Source organism: Equus quagga, chromosome 15, assembly GCF_021613505.1.
Source record: "Equus quagga isolate Etosha38 chromosome 15, UCLA_HA_Equagga_1.0, whole genome shotgun sequence".
NCBI classification, from domain to species: Eukaryota; Metazoa; Chordata; class Mammalia; order Perissodactyla; family Equidae; genus Equus; species Equus quagga.
The window spans coordinates 67,171,835-67,183,222 of record NC_060281.1 but is presented as its reverse complement, the minus strand read 5'-3'; the positions used below and the strand labels follow the sequence as shown (position 1 = coordinate 67,183,222).

Here is an 11,388-nt window from a genome sequence, read left to right as displayed (position 1 = left end):
CGGCGGGCGGCCTGAGCGGCCGGGACGCACGATGCGCGCCGAGGGCGCGGCCCCCGGGCCGGGGGCGCCGCTGTGCGGGGCGCTGAGCCTGGTGCTGGGCGCGCTGCTGGGCAAAGGTAAGGCGGGCGGCCGTCTGTCTGCCGGCGCTCGGGAAGTTGCCCCCGGTCCCGAGGAGCCCGGGCGGGGGAGCCGAAAGTGGGGGTGTCGGGGGACCTTGGTGAGAGCGCTGGTCCCACCAAGAGCGCCTCTGCCCGGCGCCGAGCGGTCCTTGTCCCGGAGGAGCAGACGCAGTTGGGCACCGCGTACGTGGGATGGGGGCAAATTCGGCTGGTCCAGTGTCTCCAGACTCGGGATGCTTCCTGGGGGTGAGGAGGGGGCGTGGCTCAGGGAAGATGTGTTCCTTCCCCACACCTGAATTCCGTGAGGACTTAACCCCAGCACCGTCACACTCCGGAGCTGGGGCCCGGCTTCTTTGCCGCCGTTTCCTCTCAGCTTTGCGCCCCCTCCCCAGCTCAGTCAGACGGGGACTGGCGATCCAGGAGGGCGGGCCCGGTCCTTTGAGCCCCCTTCCCCCAACCACGGGGTCCCGAGAACCGATGTCGGCCCTCGGAGAACGCGCGCTCATCGCGCAGCTACCCGGGATCTCAGCTTGGCAGAAACCCGGGACCCCCGGCCCGGTCACCCCGGATTGGGTCCGGTGTGGTTTGGGAGCGAGGGAAGGTGACCGGCGCGAGTGGGGGAGGTGGGTGCGCGCCTCGGAATCTGGCCTGGGCGGCCTTTCGCCTCAGTCTCCTCTTCTCTGCAATGGGCACGACGACCCTGCGTTAGGTTGGCGAGAATTCAGAGGGACGCATGGCGCCCGAAGAGCTCACAAAAGGTAGCCGTTGTTATTATTATGACGGTTATTGTTATTCGCGTGTGGTGCCAGGGTGGTCCCGGAGCCGGCGGCGGGAGCGGCGGGGAGAGGGGTCTCCGAGCCCGGGAGCAGCCGGCGCCGCGCGCCCTTCCACGCGGGCCCAGGCGCGGGTGGCCGCGGGGAGGAGGCCCCGCTCCGCCGGGGCCGGCGGCTGCGCGCACGGCCGCTGTGCGGAGTCCTGGGTGCGGGTCAGAAGAAGGAGAGCGTCGCTTTGCTGCTGCCGGCGCCGGGGCGAGGGTCTCAGGTCCGCTGGGGTAAGCCAAGGTGTGCACAAGTGTCTCCTGCGCCTTCGCGCTGCGCCACGGGCTCGGCCCCGGCCGCGGGCAATGAGCAGACAAACCAAGTCCGACCTGGTGGGGCTCCCTGCCTCTCTCCCGCCTGGAGCTCTGCAGGCTGGGCTGGAAGTGCATCAGGCTAGACAAGTTGCCAATTGATGTTAAAAAGTAGGGTTTGCTTTTCAAAAGTCATTGCGCACCATCTGACATTCCAGAGAAATCCGCTTTCCTTGAGGCGGCAGGTTCTCAGACAGCAAATGGACAAAATTGCTGCTTTACATAGTGCCCCTTTCTCCCAAGAGCTCCAGGTAAACAGGAGTGTGAGTTGTGTGTGTGTGTGAGGGCGCGTGTGCGCACGTGTGTGAAGGGATGGGGGGGCACGTTTCTTTGATGTTTTTGTTTGAAAGGACAAACATATCCAGAATCTGGTGTCTTACTTCTGCTCTTAGCTCTGGGTTCTATCATTTCCAGGACTCAGTTTTCCCAAATGGAAAGTGGCCGTTCAAAAAGATTCCTTCCCAGAATACTTCACAGAGGGTTTTGGATGATATAATGGCTTAATGGATAGAAAGGACCTTGTAGAGGAAGGTGATGCCATTTTCAGGTGAGCAAGGGTGAGATCCCTGATCGGGTTTTCTCCACATCTCCATGAGAGGGTTTACTCAGGGGAGAACTCAGTGCTGAATGTGCTTTGTGAAGTAAGTTGTAGACTTTTCTTAATTGAAGCTCACATTTATTATTACTTTTTTCTATCTAGAGGATTTTACTTTTGATTAAGAATAGCGTTTGGTACAAATGTCCTTGTGGAAGGGGCTAGGGGCAGCAATTTGCTTAGAAAGTGAAGCTTGGGATTTTGTTTTGAAGATGCTATTTACGTAGGATAAGGGTGGGGCTGCAGAGATTGTGGGAAGAGCCCCAAGCCTTCCTTCCCCACAGCCGCCCCTCCCACTGGTTTAGTGCAACCTTGATTTGGGGGGGTTTTCTCCTTGCTTTTGCTTGACCCTGTTCATCATGTGGTTTGGGAGCGTGTGGGTCTGCAACCATCCTCTGCAAAACATTTTTCGTTTTGTTTCTCATCACCAAAAGCAGCAGTTTATTCCTCCCTCTGATTCCTCCACACACAAAAAAAAGTTTAATCCATAAAATTTCTTATAGAAAGGAAAGTTTCCTGACCCCTGTTTAAATTTGTGCTATTTTTAAAAGAAAAAACATCTCTGACTCTTCCTGCCCAAGGATTTAAGTGCTGATTTCTGGAATCCTCGAAACCACTGATCAATTTTTAATACCAATTTTATGTTTATTTTTGACCATGGATTTAAAGGCTCTGCAATTTGTCAGGGTTTGGAATAGAGTCATTGTTCGTGGGGTTCCATAAATAGGCCAGGGCTTTGCAAGAAGAGAGTCTTCCGAAGATTTAAGACCGGCTGAGGCAGGTGAGGCGAAGTGTCCTTGAGTTAGAGGGTGAGGAATTGGCCCGTATAAAGCTGAGGGAAGGGGACTGGTGGGCAGAGATTCTCTCAGAGGTGTGGGGATGGTTGTTATCACCTATGGGACCCCTAGGAAAGAGATTCAGGACTATCATCTCTCTTCTGAAATCTGTGGGGCCAGGTGTATTTCAAGATTCAGAATTGTTGAGATCTTTGAATGACAGTATAGATAGATAGATAGGTAGATAGAGGCATGGGGTCATATGCATAGATTGAATAACACCCCCCAGCTGGGTCTGGAGTTGCACCCTGTAGTTGCATACATTGGTAATGTTGTATGAAACGTGTAAGTATTTACTAAAGGAGGATAAAGACCCAAAATAGCCTCACTTCCGTTTGGATCGGCATGGCTGCCCAATAAATTAGAAACAAACTTTTGGGGATTTGGAATTTCCATTAAGGCATTTGGGGCCTGTGGCAGGTTTCATGAGTAGCAGGAGGTCGTCGCGTTGGAAGGTCCTTCTCGGCTACCCGTGTGCATGCTGCCACCTGGGGATGATGATGGCACCTTGTTCTACCTACACTTACAGCACGAACCACTCAGCCACTCAGCCCACGAGTCCATGTTCTTCCTGTCCATCCCTTCCTGTCCCTCATGTTGAAGCTCCCTGCCTTGATGGGGCTTCTCATAAGGGATTCCAGCTTCTCGGGAGGCATTCTGTTAAACCAACACCCCCTGAGCTTGTCTAGTTCTCTCCCCTAAACCCACACCTGACTAGTGCTCACTAACTTCCTGACCTGCAGACAACTTCTGCTTTGTCCATGTGGCGTTTAAAAAAAAATGAACGGGCTCCCCAGAATTGGGAGAATTCTCCTATAAAAATCAGGATTTCTGACTTCTCTTAAGAGCATCGATGCTCTCCCAGCCGCAGGTGCACATCCCTGTGTGACCCCGTCGCCCCAAAGCTGCGCACGGCCCGCTGCATGGGCTGTTTGTTCGGGCCTCTCCTGCCTGCCCTCCCTTCCCTCGGCCCTGTGAGTCTTCAGCTCTTCTTCGTTCCTCTCACTGTTCACTCTTAGCTTAATCACAGGGGCAGCTGGAGTCAGGCAGAGAAGAACTCAGACTCTCAGTTATCTGAGCAGTTAGCACCTCCATGAACAGAGGTTAGCACCAGGCCTTCGGATGTATTAGATGTTTCACACATCCGTAGTCGTGAGAAGCAAGGTTAACAAAAATGAGTTTTTGGTATATTAATTGGCACGAAGGGGAGTATTACTGAATTAATGGAATAAAGGAAAGTCTGATTGATAGAATAGCTTTACAGCAATCTACTTTGTTTAAAAGTCAGGTTTATAAGGTAGAATTTGCATACGGTAACATTCATCCTTCTGTGTACAGAGTTAAAAGTTTTGACAAGTGTATATGGTCACGTAAACGCCAGCACGATTTAGATGTAGAACATTTCCATCACCCTACACAGTTCCTGTGTGCCCCTTTGTAGCCACCTCCTTCCCCCCACCAGCCCCTCACAACCGCTGATTTGTTCTCTGTCCTTATCGTTTTGCCTTTTCCAGAATGCCATAAAAATGGGATCATGCAGTACGCAGTTTTTGAGTCTGCTGTCTTTCACTTAGCATGATGCATTTGATATTCATCTACATATCAGCAGTCTGTTCCTCTTTAATGCTGCATAATATTCCATTGAATGCACGTACCACCATTAGTTTATTCATTTCCTAGATGGGGGACATTTGGATTACTTCCAGATTTTGAAAACAGTCAGTTTAATTATTCACAAAGGAGTTTTCATGTGAACGTGTTTTCATTTCTCTTGGGTAAATATGCAGGACTGAGATTGCTGGGTGGTATGGTAACTATATGTATAACTTCATTAGAAACTGCAATCTCTTCAAACATAGTAACATTTTGCATCCCCACCAGCAAAGTATAGGAGTTCCAGTTGTTTCATATCTTCAGAACTGCTTAATATTACCCATTTTGTTTTGTTTGAGTTTGTTTAGCAGTTCTAATAGGTGTGTGGTGGTATTTCTTTGAGGTTTTAATTTTCACCCTTAAAACTAATGATGTTGAGCATTGTTTCTTATGCTTACTCGCCATCTATATGTCTTCGTTGGTGAAGTCCTTCAAATTTTTGCCCATTTTTTATTTGCTGTTATTTTCCTATTATTGATCTTTGAGAGTTCTTTGTATATTATGGATGCAAGTCGTTTATCAGATCATGTGTTTACAGATATTTTCTCCCAGTGTGCATCTTTGGAAGAGAAAAAGGTTTTAATTTTTAATGAAGTTTATTATTTTTTTCTCTTAGTAATTATGCTTTGGTGTCACATCTAAGAAATCTTTGCCTAACCTGGGACCACAAGGATTCTCCAAATGTCTAGGGTGGTGTTCAGCTATTCTATATTCCTGCTGAATTTTTGTGTTTTTGTTCTATCATTTGCTGAGAGGAGTGATGAAGTGTCCAGCTAAGTTGTGGGTTTGTCTGTTTTCCATTTCAGTTCGGTCAGCCTTTCCTTCAGCTATTTTGAAACACTGTTTTAGGCACATACACACTTGAGATGATTGTCTTCTTGGTGAACTGACTCCTTTATCATTAGGTAATATCCCTCTTTGTTCTTGAAAATGTCCCTTATTCTGAAGTCTATTTAATCTGATACTAATATAGGCACCTCAGCTTTCTTTTGATTAGCGTTTGTATTATAGTATTTTTTGTCTTTGTTTTTAACTGATCTGTGTCTTTGTATTTAATGTTGGCTGTTTGTAGACAGCGTATAGTTGGGATTTGCCTTTTTATCCAATCTGATAATCTCTGTCTTTTAATCATTGTGTTTAGGCCATTTATATTTTATGTGATTATTTGTGTGTTTGTATTAAAATCTACACTCTTGCTCATGGTTTTCTTTATGTTCCATCTGTTCTTTACTCTTTTTTCTGCCTGCTTTTATATTGAATATATTTTTTATGATTTCACTTTATCTCCATATTCACTCATTATTTATTCCTCTTTAAATTTTAGTCATTGCCCTAAGGTTTACAAAATACATCTTTAATTAATCAAAGCGTACATTTAAATTATGTTATATTGCTTCACATGTTGTGTAAGAACCTTAAAAAAGTGTATCCCCACTATTTCTTTCTTCTAGGTATAATCCTTTTCAAGTGCATACATCTTATACTCTATGTGTGGCTGAGAGAATTTTCAGTTAGAGATTATTTGCATATCCTTTGAAGAATGGTAAAAATCTTGTTTAATTGGCTTGCTTTGTTTTTGAATGGGTACTTCTGATATCCTTGAAACTATTTTCTCTGTAGAACTTTATTCTCTCTCCTCCCTAGGTGCTGAGCTCAACAAAAATGTTTATACTCCTTAGGGACTTAGAAGTCACTGCCTTTAAGGAGAGAACAAAGGGAAAGTACAACCCAGCCAGAGTCTGAATTAGCAAAGTTTCCAAGACAGTGGTTCCAGATTCTCTCCCAGAGTGACTGAGTCCTTGTCCTCTGCAGTGTGTACGTTTCTTCTTTCTGATCCAGGGTGCCTTTAGTGGTTTGCTCGGAGTGTTAAGTTCACACTTGCCAATGTCTGGGATCTAAAGCAGCTCCCGGACTTGGTGTAGAAGACCTTGTCTTCTCTGTATAAAGGTTGCTCTTCCTTCCTCATCCTCTTCGTGTCGTCAGCAGCATGGGGAGCTGTTGCTTATAGATTCATGAGGGGGTTCAGTATCACAAAAGCGGGAGCTTAAGCTTGAGCATCTCTGCTGCCAGTTCCTGGCAGAATTAGTCAGCAGCCTCTGGTTGTTAGCAGCAGAAACGGATCATGGCCACCGAAGGAAGAACGGTTGGAGCTCATGACCCTGAAGGGATGCTAAAGGACCAGGTTCCCTAAGAGTTGGAAGTTGCCTGTTCGAGGATCCCTGTGGTTGTAATTGATGTCTGACTCCAGGGCGCTACTGTTGGGACATAAGACCTCCAACCATTTCCTTTGTTTTTATCTCTACTCTCATGTTTTGATTCCAGGGGAATGAAGCCCATAACCTTGGCTGAACTTTAGAATCTCCTGGGAAACTTTAAAAAACGCTAATCCCCAGGCCCTACCCCAAACTGACTGAACCAGGATCTTTGGTAGTGGGAGAGTGAAGGTGGAAACAGAGGCAAGGTTGATCCTACTTATCGACTTATTTTTTGTTTTTATTTTTGCTGAGGGAGACTCACCCTGAGCTAACATCCGTGCCAGTTTTCCTCTATTTTGTATGTGGGTCATCACCACTGCGTGGCTTACGAGTGGTGCAGGTCCACACCTGGGATCCGAACCTGTGAACCTGGGCCGCTGAAGCAGAGTGCACTGAACTTTTAACCACTATGCCACAGGGCTGGCCCCCTCGTTTTTATTTTTTAAAATCTCTTCAGATTATTGTAAGGTGTAGCTAGTGCTGAGAACAGGTTGCCTAGGCCCATCTCTGTCTACAACGGGTTAAGACAGTCTGATGGACACTGCCACCATTTTGTATTCAAGGGCGTTCCTCCCAGAGAAAAACCAAAGAGCCGTTGAAAGAGAAGGTGGGATGGATGCTGGATGCAAAATCAACAAATGTGCACCCCACCAGCTCAGACACCCAGTGTGGACGCAGCACAAAGTAGAGTATAGGACAGCTCTTCGGAGCCTCAGTTTTGTAAAGTGGAGATAATAACACCTACTTTGTAGGCTTGTTGAGAATAGTTAATGAAAGCGTGGGCCTGAGCTACTTAGCACAGTGAATTCGTTCCCCGGGGCTGCTGTCACAAATGACTATAAACCGCGTAGCTGAACATATTCTCTCACGGTTCTGGAGCCAGAAGTCCAGACTCAGATGTGGGCGGGGCCGTGCTCTCTCTGAAGCCTCTAAGGGAGAAGCCTTCTTTGCCTATTCCAGCTTCTCTTGACCCCTGGAGTTTCCTGACTGGGGCAGCACCCCTCCAGTCTCCGCCTCCATCTCACCTGGCTTTCTCCTCTCTCTGTCTTTCCCCTTCTGTCTTATAAGGACACTTGTCATTGATTTAGGGCCCAGCCTAATCCAGGATGATCTCATCCCTTGGTCTTTAACTTAATTACATCTGAAAAGACCCTTTTCCTGAATAAGATCACATTCCTAGGTTCAAAATGGACATGTCTTTTGGGGGCCTTTCAACCCATTACACATGGTAAGTTTTGGCATAGTTTAATAAATTAGAGCTATTATTATATGTATACTTACTAAAGCCACGAGGAAGAAGAAGACCATAATATCATCTAATAGAAAGCATACAAAGATATTCTAAAAATAACTGAGAATAATGTCAAAAAAAGTTAAAAAACTGACGGTGGATTTGACGACATCAGGGAATAGGAAAAGCTGGTCAAGTGTGAGGTGCCCATTTATTATCAAGCTAAACAGAGAGCCAGCGGTTTATCCTCTGAGATGTCCCTTGATATGCTTCGTGCTTAAATACAGCTTAGACATCATTCCATTTGGCTTAGCTCCATAATGCTCTCGGTACTCTCTTAAACACCCCTTCTCCCTCTGGGTTTGCAGAGTCATCACAACCATCCAGAGCAGCTCCCATGTCTCCCCTGGGTTAATTTTTTCACCCAAATCTGCAGTTGACTTTTGTCATCTTTCTTGCTCCATCGGTCCCTCTGGCCCCTTAATTACAATGTTTGCTTTCCACTGTGTTTCTACACTGTCTCTGTGGACTCAGATGCTGCAGAAATGTGGATCTAACACTACCCACTTGGGCACGTGGTGGTCAATTAGCGGCTCTTTGAGGCAATCAGGGATTCTCATATTCTCAAAATAAACAAAGGAGCTTTAAGCGATCACCCTCCGCCCTAACACACACAGAACAGAAATCTAGTTCTCTTTTTATCATTGGCTTCCAGCTTAGTGATCATTTGAAGCCAAAATTTTAAAACTCTCCCACCATAAACAGGATATGACACTGGAAGCTTGGTTTTATCTCCACTGGAAACCACAAGGTTGTGTTTGGGGCACAAAGACAAGTTTTACCCACTTGCCTAATGGAAATGGCCTTTAAATATGCACCCAATCATTTAGTTTATTAGTCGTGACTCCTTTAGTTGCAAATACCAAAAAATCCAGCTTAAGCAAATGGTATCAAAGCCACAAACTTTTTTAAAAAAGAAAAGAAAAAGAGTGGAATAAATGTATTAGGTCAGGGAAGTGAAAAGTCTGTGGGGGCTTCAGGCACTGCTGGATCCAGGGATTAACAACTGTCACTAGACACACTTTCTCTTCATCTCTTGTCTCCTCTGTCCTCTGTGTTGGCTACATTTTTATGTGGTCATCATTGTCACCAGCAGCTTCAGGTTTTACATTCTGTCCACACAGCACACCCAACAAAAAGAAAGTGGCTTCTCAAAGGATTGTAGAAACAGTTGGAGTGAATCTCATGGTGCTCACTGGAGTCCTTGGCTCAACCCTGAGCTGGTCACTGTGATGGGAGGGAATAGAGTTTTCTGATACGTCAGGTGTGGGACACATCGATCCCAGGAACCTGAGATCATCTCCATCCAAACTACTAGAAGAGAGAGTGCAGAACGATGGTGCTAAAGACAGTCAGGCTTTGTCAGATGAAAGGGAACGGATGCCAGGCAGGTAAGACCCTATCCAACCAAAGGAAGGAAACAAGGGAAACCAAGGCCCAGCTGGCCGCTGCTTCTCACAGGTGTGCTCCAAGCCCAAGGGGAGGTCAGCTGTGTCTCCTGCTGGATGCGTGAACAGCTGAGCCAGGGTCATCACAGCCTTCTCCACGTCCCGGTGCACCTCCAGTTCAGGGTGGCCTTCTCCTGGTTTCGCTTTGCTTTGGCATTCCTTCTTTCTTTCAGTCACTCGTTCCTCCATCAGATATCCTCCAGCACCGGTGAGGGACGAGGCGCTGCAGCGGGAGCGTCTTCCCGCTGACCTTGCAGACCCCCCCTCCTCCCTGAGGTGCTCCCCACGGGACTCTCAGGGGCTCTGGCTCTGGTTCCTGAAATCCCTTGGATTCTGATGCCTCAGCCATGTAGGCGACCCTAAAAGGCTTCCCGACATCCTTATTTATGAGAACGGTCCTGGGGGAAGTCTCCATCTGGGGAGGATTTGTCTGTTCTAGCTCTGTTTTGTCTTCCCTGCTACCTAAGTGGTGATGTGCTCTGTTCTTCAATTTATGGAAATCTTTTGGGTCAGTACACAGCCTCAGGTCACCATTTTCTTTATTTTCCCTTTTTTAATTGTAAGCAATGAATTGGCTCAGACAGCAGATTTTCTCATTTGCCTTCAAACACAGCGTTGTCATCTATTGTGCTGATGTTCCTGCTACTGGTGAGTTGTCCCCCTGGCCCTGGCCTGGCCCTTGGGCCTCCCCGCCCCCATCCACGCCCTGAGATACCCGCCAGCGGTGGCTTTGGCTGGGAGGTTGCCTGTTAGTTCTGGGGGTTCGCTGTCCCATTCACAGAGGCAAGAGGTCTGCAAACATCTGCTCCTTCCCCGCCCTCAGTGGTCTGGGAGTCCGTGGTCTGCGGGATTTTTTTGCCTCAGATGTCTTGACCTCCTGTTCTCCAAGCGCACTCATTGCTAAGGGTTCCTGACCCGCTTACTGCTAATCCTGTAGAGACGGTCCTTACTTTAATACCTCAAGAAGACTGAAACGTCCATCATCCTCAGCACACACCAGCTGCATCTTGGTCTGGGAGGTCCCCCATTCAGACCCTTCTGGACCAGCAGTTGAATCATGCTGTCCTCTGTTAAGAAGTCTCCAGAGGCCGCCATCAAATTCAGAGCTGAAGCCACAGTCTATTCTGTGGTCTACAAGGCGCTGCATGACCTCCGACCCCCTAGCGCCTCCTGACTTCATCTCAACACTGACACCCTCACACACACACACTCTATTCCAGTCCCATGGGCATCCTCACTGGTCCTCAGTACCCAGGCAGGCTTCTACCACAGGGCTTTTGCACTGGCCTGTTGTGGGGTAATCTCCAGATATCCACATGAGGCACCCTTGGCTTCTTTAGGTGTCTACTCAGAGATTCTCTTCTTGTGGAGGTCCCCCTTGTCACGCCATCTGCTCTTCTCCATTCTGGCACTTTCTGTGTCCATTGCCTATTTTGTTGTTTTGTTTGCACTTCTCACCACCTGATAACCCATAGATTTGACTTAGTTGTTTATTCAGCTTCTTCTTCCCTGGAGTTTAAGCTCCATGAGAACAGAAAGTTTCTGTGTTTTGTTCCCTGTTGTACATGCCTCTTTTGCTCGTCTGCCCTAGTAACTGGCACATCCGAGGTCCCTAATACTTGATGAATGAATGAATGAACAAATGAATGAATGACTTGATTCTGTCTTTGGCCTCTCGTAGCATCTGTCTTTCACCCTGAGCTAATCTCTTAGATCTTATAGCTCAGAAAAATGAGGAGGTGTGTCTCATGTGCTGGAAATCTTTAGATAGCCCCATTTTATAAAGGGTCTCTAACTGAGTGTAGAACCTGTCACCATCCCTCCCCTCCGTCAGTCACTGTGGAAAAGTGTCCCTGTCGGATTTGAGGCGAGGATGCTCATGATACAAGAGTGATGCTCATGCGTGCTGCGCAGAGGCAGCATGTCCAAGTCACTGCCCTTGTTTCTGGGTGGCCCATCCTTCTCTGTGCCCCTCAGCCTCCTCCTTTCAGGTGAGAGATGGGAAGGCCCCCTGCTTTGTGGATAGTGGGTTCCCAGAAACGGCCACATAGAAGGAATCAAC

General features: G+C 47.6%; 1 protein-coding gene across 1 annotated transcript in view; it reads left to right on the top strand.

The window, feature by feature from the left end:
- The first annotated feature begins 6 nt into the window (after positions 1 to 6).
- The window catches only part of TMEM132C (transmembrane protein 132C), a 359,277-nt gene continuing 347,895 nt past the window's right edge, over positions 7 to 11,388 (top strand). The window contains exon 1 of the mRNA XM_046638721.1: positions 7 to 116. Coding sequence (XP_046494677.1) covers positions 32 to 116 — 85 coding nt within the window. The 5' untranslated portion in view covers positions 7 to 31. The remainder of the gene's footprint in view (positions 117 to 11,388) is intronic.